Here is a 17,630-nt window from a genome sequence, read left to right on the forward strand (position 1 = left end):
TGGGTTAGTAGCCTGCACTCTTAACCACTATGCCATATGCCTCTAGTAGAAAGGATTATTATTATTATTGAGTGAGAGAGTAGTGCATGCCATCAAAGTGACACTGGGGTAAAATATACGAAGCCCAGTATACCCATCATGACTACCCGTCTGATAAGGGTACACCAGGCACATGCATCACAACCATATGTGCGTGATATGGTGATCTCTAATGAAGATAAACAGCACATGACCTTGCAGGTGGGGCCCAGTTAGAATTTTCTTCTGGTCGAGTAACCCATCCCACTCAAAAGGTCCTTGAATAAGAGTTATTTAAGGATGTTAAATGAAACACCCATGTTTCCAGAGGTGAATTATTTAAACCCCAAATAATCCCTCTCAACACATGGCTATGATGCTCCCCACTACTTCTGCTCGTGATCAGAGATGCACATATCATCAGCCACTAAGGGACATGCTCAACTGGTTAAGGTCAAACATATTATTATTATTATTATTATTATTATTATTATTATTATTATTATTATTATTATTATTAAGGTGGTGAGCTGGCAGAATCATTATCATGCTGGGCGAAATGTTTAGCTGTATTTCGTCTGCCACTGTGTTCTGAGATCAAATTCCTCCAAGGTCGACTTTGCCTTTCATCCTTTCAGGGTTGATAAATTGAGTACCAGTGAAACACTGGGGTTGATGAAATCAACTATCTCCTCCCCCAGTTATTAATCCTTGTGCCTATAGTAGAAAGTATTATTATTATTAAGGTGGTGAGGGGGGCAAAATGCTTAGCAGCATTTCATTTGTCTTTATGTTTTGAGTTCAAATTCTGCTGAGGTCAACTTTACCTTTCATCCTTTCGGGGTCCATAAATTAAGTATTAGGTCATCAAGTATGAAATTTGTAGAAAAGTAAAGAAAGTTTGCTAATATTTTATAAATACAAGGAATGGTTTTATTCCTCAAAGTATGCACCCATATTGTCAATATGCTTTTGCCATTTTAGCAGTCGCTTGTCCAGCCTGGAACTGTAAAAGCCTGGCAAGTAAAATCTTGGAAAGCCTATTTTACAGCATCGTCGGAATTAAATCTTTTTTCTATCAAAAAGTTATTTAAATTCTGGAAGAAGTGGTAGTCAGTGGAAGCAAGATGAGGTAGTATAGTGGATGACAGAGAATTTCCAACTCAAACTTCTGTAGTTTCGCCAATGTCATTTTTGCGATGTGTGGTCTGGCATTGTCTTGCAATAAAATAGGAGTGGATCTGTTAACTAATTTAGGCTGTTTTTTGTAAGTTTTTGCATCATTTGGTCCAGTTGGCTGCAGTATACTTTGGCTGTGATTGATGAGCCATGATTAACGAAATCATAATGGACCACACCTGTGCCAAACCACCAAACACACACCATCAGTTTCTTTTGATGAATTTTGCTATTTGTACTGTGTTTTGGTGGCTCGTCTTTGTCCAACCATTATGCTGAACATTTACGGTTGTTGTATTGGAAACATTTCTCGTCACATGTTACAATTTGATTCAAAGATGATTAATTTTTGTGATGAGAAAGTAGCATAATGCAGGCTTCCAAACGTTGCTGTTTCTGATTTTCATTGAGTTCATGTGGAACCCACTTATCCAAATTTTTCACTTTACCGATTTGAACTAGGTAAGTGAATATTGTAAGTGAGGGCATCCAGCTGTAGAGAATCTACTACAACAAATTCTATCTCACCCATGCAAATATGGAAAAGTGAACATTAAATTTTGATGATGATGACAACACTGATGATGATGATGACATTTTTGGAGATGGGAATATTGGTACACTCTAGTAGTGGTGTGAACCAAAGGTACAGTAATGTAACGTGGGTATGGCAGTCTAAGATAAACGTGATATATAACAGTTCTCCCAGTATAATTATACCTTTGTTGTTGGTTTACATCTGTCAATTCCAGCAAGATAATTTGGTAAAGGATTTCCAATGCTTATAGGACAGGCATTAAAATCAATTTTTCGAAAGTATGTATCCATGGTAACCAATGCCACTATTCTATAAAAAATAAAATAAAAACAATAAAAATATACTCACATACACAATCAAAAACAAAACGAAGTAAAATGGCATATATTTGTAATTGTAAAATTTCAGCTGCTTCACAGAATGACAAAAAATATAGGAAATACTAAGAAAGAAAAAAGGTTCAATTTGTTGAAAAACATTTGAACACATAGATGCAGGAATGGCTGTGTGGTAGGTAGCTTGCTTACCAACCACATGATTCTGGGTTCAGTCCCATTGGGTGGCACCTTGGGCAAGTGTCTTCTACTATAACCTTGGGCTGACCAAAGCCTTGTGAGTGGATCTGGTAGACAGAAACTGAAAGAAGCCCATTGAACATATATATATATATATGTGTGTGTGTGTGTGTGTGTGTGTGTGTGTGTGTGTGTGTGTGTGTTTGTCTCCCAAACATCGCTTGACAACCGATGGGGGTCGATTTACTTGACTAAAGGAAGTGCTCCATCATGGCCACAGCCAAATGACTGAAACAAGTAAAAAAAATAAAAGGATATATCCAATAATTCTAAAACAGAAAAAAAAATACTTCTAGCTGTTCAGAGATGTAATTTTATGATTAAAATGAAATTCTAGATTTAAATTTTTTGAACATATTCTTTATGATTCATAAAGTAAGAGCAGTTTTTGATGCCTCACTGAAATAATTAAATTTAGAAGTAGCAATGTGTGTGTGTGTGTGTGCACTTTTAACTGCTAGTGGTCAAACCAAAGTTATTGCTCAATCAAGCATTGAAGGAGTCTGACCTAGAAACAATAACTTCTTTCTGTCAATCTCTTTAAATATAATCACACTCATACACACACATGCACACACATACACAAACAAATATACATTTATACATACATACATTTTCAGGAGTGTTCTATTGTTTCCCTTTTCTCTGTCTTTGTTCCAAAAGCAGACTTTTTAATTGAATTAATTGGTGTCTCTAAGGTGGCAAAATCTATAGTTATTATTTACCATAAAAGAGAATCCATTATATTTTGTAAGAAGTCAAGATACCTTTTTATATTGAAACAGAGCATCTTCATGTCTGATTGCTGGGATGTGGTGAGGGGCACTCCTGTATTGAGTGCTACATACTCTTTGTGTTAGGGGTCCCCAATATCTAGAGGGGTCCAGGGCAATTGCCCCTATTCACCACTCTATACATCCAACCTTATATATATATATATATATATTATGGAGATGTACTTGCATAGCAAGTGACCTGATCAGAGTTTGAGTGCTGAAACAAAAACAATTGCAATGCAGAAGGTGTTTATAACCATTTAAAAACAATAAAAAACTGTTAGATTCACTTCAACATTCAAATTTAATTTGTCAAAATATTTTTGTTGCTTTGAGATCGCAACCTGTTCACTGACAAAATTCTGTGCTGAATCTCTGAATTTTGTCAGTGAACAGGTTTCGGTCTCGAAGCGATGAAAATATTTTGACTAAATTTAAATGTTGAAGTGAATTTAACAATTTTTGTATGTTTTTAAATGGCTTATAAACACCTTCCATGCTGCAACAATATATATATATATAATATATATATATATATATACCTTATATACCTGTATATATATATATATCTATATATGCATATATGCACATGCACATATGTGTAAAGGACATTACCAGTGGTGCAAATAGCATGAAATAAGTAAACAAATAAGTATGCAAACAAGAAAAAAACAGAACAAGTAAACACAGAGAAAGGACCCTTCATCAGGTGTCGGCTGTCTATCTACTCCTTATTTCGAGCATTCAATGACAATATGAGTCTTCAAAGACAGTTGCTCCCATAAATTCTAAAATAAAATTTAGGATTTATTGAGGGTCAAAGTTGGGAACAAAAACATGACAGTGGAGACATACAAGGAAACCAAACAAAGACAAACATGGAGGGTTGTTAGACCAGAATGAGAGGAAAATATTGTACGCTGGGAAAAACATTTTTTGAAAAGAGAAGAGATAGAAGTATATATATATTCTACACAAGAAAACTTTTTTTGTGTGCACTGCCAATTGAGAAGCACTAAATTTTATCGTTAGAGGTATGAAACTGAACAGTATCATCGGTTGATAACTGATGAAGAAATTATGGACCTTCTGTTTGTCTCTCATTTGTTTTTACATTCAGTATACGTTGCATCATTTGTTTATGCATTTTTTCATTCATCATGCAACACACACCAAATTTGTATTAACAAGTAAGTTTTTTATATACCCATGTGATTCTCTCTCTCTCTCTTTTACCCTCATTCTTTCCCCTTTTCTTTCCTTCATCCTGTCACTCCTATTCTAGCCTTTCAACTTACTCCTTTTCTTTCTCTCCCTCTTGTATTCCTAGCATTCTTCCTTCCCCTTTTTTCTCTGTCACTCCCTCTTCCTGCTGTCTTTCTACTCTGCCTGCTGCTGTCATGTGACCAGTGACCAGTTCCCCTTTTTCTTCCTTTCTTAGACTGGTTCCTTAGCTGACCATTTGCAAAGTCAGTCTCCTTCATTCTTTCCCATTTTCTTTCTCTCACCCTCTCACTTCTATTCTATTTTAGAGTCAGGTTTTGTCTGCTATTTCCAGCGTGGCAGTATCTCTTGGCTACCCTAAATTATAATCTTAATAATAATTATTATCTTTGAAGGTTTTTATTCCCATGCTGGCCACTTGATAAGATCGATATTTAAATTAACGATCTTATCCTTATTTATATAAATTTTAAATTTATTTCGTCATTGTATTTACTGCGGTGATATTTTAACCATATCGCACGAGGAGTTATAAGGCGGGCAATTTAAACTGGTTGTGTTGCATATGTGCATATATATGTATGTATACGTTCGTATATGTAAGTATTCGTATGTTATATGTATATATATATATATATGTGTATTTATGTTTCTTTCTGCGTATATTCTACTGAAGAGGCAAAGCATTTCTTATGCAAAGCCAGAAATCTGGGATCTTGAATTATCCAGTAATTTTTTGCTAATTTATTTTGTCTTTTTGTCTTCTCTCCTGGTGCTGCATGAACATTTAATGTGGTTTTAGAGTCAGGTTTTGGCTGCTATTTCTAGCGTGGCGCTATCTCTTAGATACCTTGAATCATAATTTTAATAATAATTATTACCTTTGAAGGTTTTTATTCCCATGCTGACCATTTGATAAGATCGATATTTAAATTAATGATCTTATCCTTATATATATATATATATATATATATATATATACATATTTATATAATGTGTGTGTGTGTATGTATATATATATATATATGTATACACACACACACACACACACACACACATATATATATGCATGATAGACCTCCACATAGTTTACATCTACTAAATTCATTCACAAGGTGTTGATTAGTACAGGGCTATAGTATAAGACACTTGCCCAAGGTGTCACACAGTAGGACTGAACCCAAAACTGTGTAGTTGAAAAGCAAGCTTCTTAACCATACAACCACGCTGCACCTATAAAAAATATAAATTGAATATAAGAAGCAGAATATAAATACTGTATTAAACAACCGAAACTTTTATGAAAATATTTAACCTTCTGTTTTACCTTGGTCTCCTCATATGTGTATAACGTAAATATCTTGGCATGAAATCAATCACAGGTGAGACAGCAGAGACTATCCATTCATTTGACTTTCCACAGTCAAAATATGGTTGAGTAAACCTCACAGGAAGTATTTCATCCATGAAATGCTGACCAGGAACACTTGGTCCAAAGAAACCTGAAATATTAAAATCTTCACTGTCGAACTGTCCTGGTCTGCTTGAATATTTTATACCCACAGTATATTTATATTTTATCAAAGAATCTTTTTCATTACGCACATCTGGCATATTCCATAAAGAGTACCAAATATTTGTTTTACTCCTTCTACTTGTATAATTGAAGAGACCTAGAAAAAAAAGAAAAAAAAGACAATAAATTACATTGTAAAAAGTCAATGAAAGAAATATTAAACTTACAAAACTATTAATATCATTGTCATTTGCCAAGGTTGACTTTGCCTATCATTTTTGCAGGGTTGATAAAGTAGTTACCAGTTGAGGACTAGGGTTGATATAAAAGAAATAGCAATCTGGAAAGGACCAGGCCTGAATGAAGTACAAGGTTGCATAACTGGATGACTGCCTGCAGGTAGGTCATGTTCTTGCCTGGATGACAAGTGGGTGAATGTTACTATGCTTCAAGGATCCCTTGAAAGGGAACTTGGCATTAAATTTTTGACCTGTTACTTGTTTACCACTTATATGGAAGCTTATGACTGGTGTTTTGGCAGAAGAGTTATACAGCCATCTGGAAAGTAATGATCTACTTCCAGAAGAATGGAAAAGATGCAGGAAACAATGTAGGGCAACAAAATATCACTTATTAGCTGATAAAATGATAATTAGAAATTGTAGACACAGATTGACAGGACTGAGTATAGCATGGCCGGATTACAAAAAAGCATATGACATGGTACCACATAGTTGGATATGTAAAACAAAGAGCATATTTGGAATAACAAAAAACATGGAGAAAATGCTTAATGAAAGTATGAAATATTGGAATATTGAACTAATCAGGAAAAAACAAAGACTCAGAGAAGTGAATATCAGACATGAAATATTCCGAGGTAATAGCTTATCTCCATTACTATTCATATTGGCTATGATACTGTGCACTATTTGGGAAAAGGAAATGGTCAGATACTGTGCACTATTTGGGAAAAGGAAATGGTCAGATAAATCATCTCCTTTTCATGGAGATGATATAAAGGTTTGTGCGTAAAATGAGAAAAGCTTGAAAGTCTTGTATATACTATCTGGGTTTTTTCAAATGATGTAGGTATGGAATTTGGGGTAGAAAAGTGTGATATTTTGAAAATGAAACAAGGAAGATTTAAAAGAAGCCAGGGAAGTGAAATGCCAAATGAGCAAACAGTGAGAGTGGTCAAGGACAGTGGTTTAAGTATTTGGGAATACTGGAAGCAGATGAGATAAAAAATGAAGAAATGAAACAAATTGCCAGTAGGGAGAACATAAGGGGAGTCAGAAAATGATTGCAGTCAAAGCTGGATTCTGAAAATCTTATTGAAGCAATTCAATAAATTCAAGAGCAGTATCCTTAATCAGATATGGTGTTGGAATTATAGTCTGGACCAAAAATGATATAAAGAAACTTGACAGGAAAACTAGAAAGTTGTTGACAATGTATAGAGCCTACAATCTGAAAGTTGATATCAACCAGTTGTACAGAGTGGAAGAGGCTTCCTAGCAATAGAAGAATGTGTACAGATGGAGAGAAAAAGCCCAGTAGAGGGCACAGAAAACCTACTAAGGACAGTGAATAAAGAACAGGTGATCAAATGTATAATGGGAGTAAAAGACAAGAATGAAATACAAGGAGAGCATGTCAGACAGATTAAAGGGGAACCTTTGCATGGTCAATTTTGGATGGCCACTGAAGATGTATGTGGAACAAAATCCTGGGCTTGGTTTAAAAAGGGGCAATTAAAAAAAAAGAAATAGAGAGCTTAATTGTAACAGCCCAGGATCAAGCAATAAAAACAAACCACTTGAGAAAAAATACATATGGAGAGAATGTGTCAGAAAAATGGAGAGCCTGTGAAACTTAGAATGAGTCAGTGGCACACATTGGGGAAGAATGCACCAAGTTGGCGCAGGAAGAGTATAAGAAATGGACACATGACCAGTTTGTAAAAGTTTTATACTGGAAACTTTGCCAGAAATGGGGATTTGAAGTTGGAAAGACATGGTACAATCACTGAGTTGAAATAATAATGATAATAATAATAATAATAATAATAATAATAATAATAATAATAATAATAATAGTATAAATATATATATGCATATATATATATATATGTATAAATATATATATGCATATACTTAACTGGTACATCACACGTATTGAGAAGAGCATTGTCGATGTGAGAACTGTTGCTGCTCATGTATTTTAATTTAACTTAAAAAAAAAAATTTAAAAAAATGAACGAACTATTGAGTTTGGTTTAATGGCCTACCAATGTATACTATGAGTTTCTTTGCCCTAGGAGTCGGGAAGACACTCGGCAAGAAATGGAAGCAAATTTGAAAGAAGAAAAAAAGAGTAATAATAATAATAATAACGGTTTCAAATTTTGCCATGAGGCAGCCATCTTGGGAGAAGGGATAAATTGATTACATCGCCCCAGTGTTTCACTGGTACTTAATTTATCGAGCCCGAAAGGATGAAAGACAAAATTAACCTTGGTGGAATTTGAACTCAGAACGTAAAGACGGCTGAAATGCCACTATGCATTTTACCCAGCATGCTAATGAATCCGCCAGCATGCCACCTTAGTAATAATAACAATAATAATAATAAAAATAATAATAATAATAATAACCAATCGATATAAACGTATCTGTCAAGACCTACCAAAAACTGAGTAAATATAAAGATCTTGAAATAGAAATCAGCAAAATGTGGAACCTGAAGACTAAAACAATACCTGTTGTCATAGGTGCCCTGGGAATGATAGCAAAAGGGGCTGATTGCTACCTAACTCAAGTACCAGGAAACCCCAAAATGGCAGAAATTCAAAAGATAGTGCTCATAGGAACTGCTCATATCCTACGCAAAATACTTTCTATGTAATCTCAAGTTTGCACCATCATAATTTTCTTATGGTTTTTTTAAACATTCACTAGTACAACACTAAGTACAAAACCAAATATATGGTACCCTAGGCATAACACCAACATGAACTTCCAACTTGTTGTCTCTTGATGTCTCTGGGTGAAACTTGGAGCCAACTTGTAGAAATGTAAAGCAAAAATCAAACATAGAATAATAATAATAATAATAATAATAATAATAATAATAATAATAATAATAATAATAATAATAATAATAATAATAATAATTATAATAATAAAAATAACAGCACTAGTCATTGTAGGAGAAAAAAATGCTTTATGTTTACCTGTTCCCATGTCAACAACTTTTGTGGATCTCATTGTTGGTTCACGCAAAAAATTTTCTGAATCTCTTGTATCATCGTATCTCCAGGCTGATGGTGCAAACAAAGGTAGAGTTTTATTAAAAGCTAAGAACCTCAACCAGTTTGGATAATGACAGTTGTTATCAAAAAATATGGAACTTCCATTGACAAGGTTAGGGTGAGAGTTAACATTAGCTGTGACACTCATATAAAGATACAACCATCCAGGTAGATTAAGAAAATCCTTCGATTGATTAAACCTTTGCAGCATGAAACTGTGAAAGTAGGCTCTATTTAATGCTAAATTGTGGAGATGAACTAATCCAGTTCTGTTGCGATAGAAAACTTTGCTCAAGAGTTGGTTGTATCGTGGTATCTGTGAAACAGTGTCTGGAGATAGGAGAAGATCAGATTTCAGTTTCGAATGGCAGTTCTTTTCAGTGATACTTTTCATATAGCTATCAAGGTGATCAAACTTGTCTTTTTTCTGCCAGTCCCATAGTGAGCTCTGACTAAGTCTTATCATTCCTACGATGAGAAGCAAACTGTACAGGGTCAGAGGAGATGCTGAGCCAAAGAACTTATATCTTATCGACATATTTCAAGCAAAATACTCAGCACTTCTGTAGCTCGTGAACATCTGCAAAAGACAAGTGTTAGTATGTAGGCAAAATGATTTTCTTTCTTGCTAGAGCTGGAAATGGGAAGACTAACTGTTATTTAAGAACAAAATAATGTTAATTCTAATCCAAGCTGAGTTAAGTAAATATCAAAATTAATCACAGAACCTACACTAAACCTTCATCATTAATACAAAATATATGAAACCATTTATCACTAATTAATGGCTTCATATTATTTGAACTGAAAAGACTGATTGTTAAAAAGAAAAAAAAACCCACACTATAGTCATTATTTGTGAGTAAGTGTGATTTTGTTGCATGTACCATACTTTTGGTAATTACTTCAGGTGCCTATGTAGTTATAAGCAAACACAGGCACCATTTCAGATACCTCATCCCTGACCCAACAAAACATGAAGGAAGTGACAGCTGAGAGAGAAAGAGGGCTACACCAGCATTGGGTTAGTACTCATTCTCAACTGACTGCTCTGGAGCAACATGAAATGAAGTACTTTGCTCAAGAATATAACACACTGCCCAGTTCAGGAACTGAACTCATTACATTATGATTCTGAGCCTAGTGGTTAAGGTGTTGGACTCATGCCTTCACAACAAATTATAAATCTTTTATATTATATATATTTCTTTATTGCCCACAAGGGGCTAAACATAGAGGGGACAAACAAGGACAGACAAATGGATTAAGTCGATTACATCGACCCCAGTGTGTAACTTGTACTTAATTTATTGACCCCGAAAGGATGAAAGGCAAAGTCAACCTCGGCGGAATTTGAACTCAGAACGTAATGGCAGACGAAATACGGCTACACATTTTGCCCGGCGTGCTAACGTTTCTGCCAGCTCGCCGCCAATCTTTTATATTATACAGAAGCTCAGCTTGTGATTTCATACCCACCTGCACATGCTTCTGGCACTAAACATTTCCATTTCTATTATTATAATTTATCTGAAGATTAATTATTTGGGATTGGCCAACATTCTATCCCAAGGTATAGTTATCTCTCATTCATATTGAAACCATATTATCCTCCAATACTTATGAAAGGATTAACTAAATTCCTTAGATGGAAGTAAGAGTAGAAGGATTAATAATATTGATTTCAAATTTTGGCACAACACCAGCAATTTTGGGGGAGGGGATAAGTCGATTACATCAACACCAGTATTCAACTGGTATTATCAACTTGACTGCCAGATCAGACTGGGCCTGATGCAGCCTTCTGGCTTCACAGACTCCAGTTGAACCGTCCAACCCATGCTAGCATGAAAAGCGGACGCTAAACGATGATGATGATGAGGATGAAAGGATGAAAGGTAAAGTTGGCCTTGGTGGCATTTGAACTCAGAATGTATAGACAGACGAAATGCAGCGAAGTGTGTGAATAATTCTGCCAGATTGCTAAAAAAAAAAAGTAAAGTTACTTTTGTGTCTTTAATATTCTTTGATATTCTCTTTGTAACTTTAATATTCTCCCAAAGAGCCTGAGGGACCTACACAAAGTGAATGTAGGTGCTTTCAAATCAAAACTGGATCTCTTCCTGTCAAGAGTCCCAGATGAACCTACCTCGCGGCAGGAGGTACAAATGAGGGTAGCAACATCAAACTTCCTTGTTCACGAAATGCCACATAACAGAGGAGGCTCTCAATAACAACAGTGTAGCAAAATGGCTGTGCCACAGCATGGCCACAGCTTTGGACTGAAACTGATAAAACAATTTGTGAGTCATGTGAACTCATAAGGGTTGGTTTCTTGGTTTCCATGGTGTACAAATTCTCCACCTGGATGGGATACCAGTCCTTTAGAGCATTACTCACCTTTGCCAGCTGAGTGGACTGAAATGAAGTGTTTTGCTTAAGAGCACAACACATCACCTGGTCCGGGAATTGAAACCACAATCTTATTGTCTTGAGTCCTGCCCTAGAAGGATTAATAATATTAACTCCATACATCTGAGCTTTCTTTTCCTAACAGATAGGCACAGGAGTGGCTGTGTGGTAAATAGTTTACTTACCAATATATATATATATATCATCGTCATCATCATATATATATATATATATATATATATATATATGTACATCATCATCATCATCATTGCTTAATTAACATCAGCTTTCCATGGACGGTTTGATTGAGGACTGGCAAGCCAGAAGGCTGCGCCAAGCTCCAATCTGATCTGGCAAGGTCTCTACAGCTGGATGCTCTTCCTAATGCCAACCAAAAGTGTAGTGGGTGCTTTTTATGTGCCACTGGCATGGGAGCTAGTCAGATGGCATTCGCAGTGACCATGCTTGAATGGTGCTTTTTACATACCACTGGCATGGAACCAGTCAGGCGGCACTGGCATCAACCATGTACATATAGTGCATTTTACATGCCACTGGCATGGGAGCCAGTCTGGTAGAACTGGCATCGACCACACTCAAATGGTGCTTTTTACATGCCAACAGCATGGGTGCCAGTCAGACAGAACAGGCATCGGCCAATACTGACATTGGCCAATACTGGCATCGCCCATGCATATATATATATGGAAAAAAAGTCAAGGTAGAAAATGCTAAATTAATATAAAAAACATTTCAGTAACGGTTTCAGTCATTGAGACTTTTTCACCTGTAAGTATGGAAGACAATTAAATTTTGGAAAAATTAAATGAAAGTTTTTTAAAAGAATATTTGCATAGTATTCAAATACAAGGGGCATTTTCCTTGTTTCTGCCTGTCTCTGTCTCTCTTGTTTACTCTTGTGGGTTCGAAGTCATTGTATTTGAATACTATGCAAATATTCTTTTAAAAAACTTTTCTTTTAACTTTTCCAAAATTTAATTGTTTTCCATACTAACAGTTGAAAATTATTTTAGCATTTTTCACCTTGACTTTTTTCCATATTTATCAACTCAAGTGTTCCTTTTCAACCTTCTACATATATATATGAGAGAGAGATAGGTTGATATATATATATATATATATATATATATATATATATATATATATATATATATATATATAGATAGATAGATAGATAGATAGATAGATAGATAGATAGATAGATAGATAGATAGATAGATAGATAGATAGATAGATAGATAGATAGATAGATAGATGGATAGATAGATAGATAGATAGATAGATAGAGAGGAAGATAAGTTGATGTTAAGAAGGACAACTAGCTGTAGAAACCATGCCAAAGTAGAGAGCAGGGTTTAATACAATCTTCTGACTTGCCAGTTCCTGTGAAATTGTCCAACCCATGCCAACATGGAAAACATGTTAAATGATAGTGATGAAGATTGTGAGGATGATGATGATGATGATAAGACAGACAGACAAACAGATAAATCACAAAGTAATTCATTTGTGAAGTACCACTTTGTAATTTTCCTGAACAATGTTGGCAATGCAAATATTCCTCAGAAGCTTGCTTCCCAACCACATGGTTCTGGATTCAGTCCCACTGCATAACACCTTGTGCCAATGTCTTCTACAATAGCCTTGGGCCAACCAAAGCCATGTGAGTAGCTTTGTTGGAAGGAAACTGAAAGAAGCATATCATATATATACGTACCAATGTGTGTGTGTGTGTGCATTTGTGTTTTTGTGTGTGTGTTTGTCCCCCACTGCTGTTTGACAACAGGCGTTGGTGTATTTACATCCCTGTAACTTAGTGGTTCAGCAAAAAGAACCGATAGAATAAGTACCAGGCTTTAAAAATTAACTACTGGACTTGATTCATTCAACTAAAAATTTTTCAAGGTTGTGCTCCAGCATGGCTGCAGTCTGATTACTGAATCAAGTAAATGATAAAAGATAAATGATATATATCATCATCATCATCATCACCATCATCATAATCATCATCACCACCACCACCACCACCACCACCATCATCATCATCTAACATCTGCTGTCCATGTTGGCAAGGATTGCACGGTTTGACCAGGGCTGGTAAGTTGAGGAGCTGATGGCTTCTATGGCCCTTCCTAATGTTAACTACCCCAAGAGCATAACGTTTGCTTTGATGTGCTACTGGCCTGGGTTCTGCCATGATAATGATTTCACTTGGCTTGATGGGTCTTCTATTCAAGCACGACATATTGCTGAGGGTCTCAGTCATTTGTCATTGCCTTCATGAGGCCTAACATTTAAAGGGTGCTTTTTATGTGCCACTTGCATGGGTGCTAGTTACATGACCCTAACATCGGCCACATTGCTTCCATGAGGACCAATGCTTGAAAGTTGCTTTTTATGTGACACTGGCCTCAGCAACAACTATGATTTTACTTGGCTTGACGGGTCTTCTCAAGTACAGCATATTGCCAAACGACTTGGTCACAAGTCATTGTATCCATGAGGTTCAGCATCTGAAGATCATTCTTCACCACCTCATTCCATGTCTTCTTGTGTGTGTGTGCTTTTGTGTCTTTGTGTGTGTTTGTCCCCCACTGCTGTTTGACAACAGGTGTTGGTGTATTTACAACCCTGTAACTTAGTGGTTCAGCAAAAAGAACCGATAGAATAAGTACCTGGCTTAAAAATACAACTACTGGACTTGTTTCATTCAACTAAAAACTTCCACAGGTTCCCTCTTCTACAGGTCCCCTCCACAGCTAGAGATCGATGCTTCTTTACACAGCTGTCCTCATCCATATGACCATACCTGTACAGTCATCATGCATCACATGACCGTACCAGTGCAGTTGTCATGCATCACATGACCATACGAGTGCAGTTATCTCTCTTGCACACTACATTTGATGCTTCTTATGCCCAACTTTTTGCTGAAAATGCTTACATCTTGTCATACAGGTACACTGACATTTCACATCCAGTGAAGCATGCTAGCTTCATTTCTTACAAGCCTACACATGTCCTTAGCAGTCACAGTCCATGTTTCACTGCTGTGTAACATAGCTGTTTGCCCATAGGCGTCATACAGCCTACCTTTCACTCTGAGGAAGAGGCCTTTTGTTGCCAACAGAAGTAAGAGCTCTCTGAACCTTGACCAGCCTATTCCTATTCTTACAGCTACACTCTCAGAGCATCCACCTTTGCTTCTGACTCGGTCACCTAGATAACAGAAGCTATCTCCTCTCTTGAGCTTATCCCACTGGTGTTTGATGGAGTCAATTTTCTGTACATTTTTAGTGTTTACTGTACCAGTACACCTTCTACACACAAAAACTATTTTCTCAGTTAACCTTCCTCTGATATTGCTACACCTCTTGTGTGTCCACCGCTTGCACTGGGTACATCTTATAGAATTTCTACCTACACTTTTCCTACATATCAAGCAGAGCCATCTACCTGAAGGCATTTGTGATTGCCTGCTTTCCTACTTACTAAGACTTTGGTTTTTGCTATATATATATTGCTCCTAATAAATCTCTGAGCGAGGTATAAACAGTAGCTGCACAACATCGTGAAGTATATTTGCCACTTAAAGTGGCAAATATACTTCACTATATTGCTCCTGTTTTTATGATACAAACTTCCTATTAAATATATTCCAACAAAATTTCATGTTAATTTATGCTTCAAACACCAGCTTAATAATGACAAAGTTGTTTTACTAAACACTTCATTATTTTCGAAATTAATTGAAATGAACACAATGAATTTCATTAGAAATGTGGTAACAAAAAGGTTAGCAAGGACATTGTTTGATTTGATATATTTTAGTGATTCACCATGTAATTTTCTTGAGTTATATGCAGGATTTCTTATTTTGTTACTTAAGGTGGCACGTAAAAAGCACCAACCGATTGTGACTGTTGCCAGCCTGCTCTGGCCCCTGTGCCGCTGGCACGTAAAAAGCACCCACTACACTCACGGAGTGGTTGGTGTTAGGAAGGGCATCCAGCTGTAGAAACACTGCTAGATCAGATTCAAGCCTGGTGCAGCATCCTGGCTTCCCAGACCCCGGTTGAACCAGCATGGAAAACGGGCATTAAATGATGATGATGAAGAGAATAGAACTGATCTTAATACAATTGAGTCAATTTTAATTATATCAAAAAATCAACAAAATCATTAAAATTTTAGTTTCCAAATGGCAATTTATGATTTGGAGTTTTGCAGTGATAAGACCAACATCATCATCAAATTCTAATTAATATTTCAAGCATCTTATTCCTTTTGTTATTACATTTCTGTTGAAATATATTATATATGTTTCAATTAATTTCGAAAATAATAAAGAATTTAGAATGATAGCTTTGCCAACCCAGGTTAACCCTGTTGAAATTTTGAAGATAATTATATAAATAAGGATAACAAACATATAGAAGTATCTGGTTAACATATGGAAGTATCCAGTTAACTTATGGAAGTATCCGGTTAACATATGGAAGTATCCGGTTAACATAGGGAAGTATCTGGTTAACCCAAATACAATGGTTAAATAAATACAAGCACTATTTTGCATCTAGTTAACCTTTATTGCAGTAAATGAACCAAATACAACTGTCCTCAAATGAGGACTGCGGGTTAATATGGATTAACGCAAAATTTTGATAGGTTTTAATTTTTATGTCTTTAAAACAGGAAGTTTATATTATTGAACTGAGGGTTAACCTAAGACAAGTTGATATCAAAAGGGAATTGATAAAAAAAAATGCATTTTCTAAATAATATTTTAAGAAATAAAAAAAATTAAATTCATAATAATTCTATCATTAAGACTGTGATTTAACCTACAATACTATACAAGAACATCTCTCTCTATATAAACGGCAGTTTGTCTCTGTGTGTTTCTGTGTGTCTGTTAGCTTGTACCCTCACCCTGACCACGGCTTTCAACCGATTCTGATGAAACTTAACACACACATAGCCCAATGTCATAATTCAAAACTAACGCAGAGAAAATTTTGAAAAGTTCCCCCAGTTCTGAAAAAAATCGATAAATTCGACATGGGGTCGAGAATCAGAAACACAAACCACAGACTGTCTAGGGGACGCAACTCAACCGTTTTAACTCTCAAAAAAAATTTACCATAATTTTTTTTCCATTTTTTTGGCTATAACTCTCTAAAAATGCTTTATAGTTATTTCCCTTACAAACCCGAGCAACGCCGGGCGATACTGCTAGTCTTTTACTATATCTTTTACTTGTTACAGTTATTGGATTGCAGTCATGCTGGGGCACCACATTGGAAAACTACTGGCAGCAGTGGAATTCGAATCAACACCTCCGATAGACTGATACCTTAATCAGCACCTTAGATTTCTTGACCCCACTACTATTTGCTATCAAGAATGTTTGAAACGATAACCTGGAAATGAATTGTAGTTCAAGGAACTTACCTCATTTCACTGTTGAATAGCAAATTCTTTGGTAAAATCCGATATTCTTTAACACATTCTCTAATAGCATTCATGCCATATAGTTTGATGATTAAATTGTGCAAAATATTTCAGATAGCAACAAACAGGTAAATCAAATGATAGAAGCTTACACCTGATACATTCATGAAATGCATATTTCAGAATTTTACATTAAATTTCATTGCGACAGAACACTGCGTTTAGCTATTTCCTTTCACACAATGGAACCACCTGAATGACTATAGTATTTGTGTCTTTCCTTCTCACTCTGTGTCATCCCCCTCAACTCCACCAAGACTTCCTCTACAGATTACAATCGTCTTTTCCTTAAACTCTTGAGTTAATCCATGTATTGTCTAAGTGTAGAAATTGTTCTGCCTCTGGATGTCACGTACTGGGTGTGTACACAATGTGAACAGTCTAGGTTAACCATTGTTATGAGATATTGATATGTGTAGTTGTTTGCTGTTTGCACAGACTCATGTTTACATGACAGAAGGTATATATATATATATATATATATATATATACACACACACACACACACACACACACATACATACATGTGTGTGTGTATGGA

General features: G+C 35.7%; 1 protein-coding gene across 2 annotated transcripts in view; it reads right to left on the reverse strand.

Annotated features, from left to right (window-relative positions):
* Positions 1-17,279, reverse strand: part of LOC115216171 — a 29,910-nt gene extending 12,631 nt beyond the window's left edge. Inside the window, exons 1-4 of one of the 2 annotated variants that reach the window (XM_029785373.2) lie at positions 17,030-17,279; positions 9,065-9,722; positions 5,638-5,983; positions 1,918-2,044 (exon numbers count right to left, since the gene is read on the reverse strand). In XM_029785373.2, the coding sequence (XP_029641233.1) occupies positions 1,918-2,044; positions 5,638-5,983; positions 9,065-9,680 (1,089 nt within the window). In that variant the 5' untranslated portion in view covers positions 9,681-9,722; positions 17,030-17,279. The remainder of the gene's footprint in view (positions 1-1,917; positions 2,045-5,637; positions 5,984-9,064; positions 9,723-17,029) is intronic. The other variant, XM_036504670.1, reaches the window with a different exon arrangement.
* Between the last annotated feature and the right edge of the window lie 351 nt (positions 17,280-17,630).

The sequence above is a fragment of the Octopus sinensis genome, linkage group LG1, assembly GCF_006345805.1.
Source record: "Octopus sinensis linkage group LG1, ASM634580v1, whole genome shotgun sequence".
Taxonomy (NCBI): domain Eukaryota; kingdom Metazoa; phylum Mollusca; class Cephalopoda; order Octopoda; family Octopodidae; genus Octopus; species Octopus sinensis.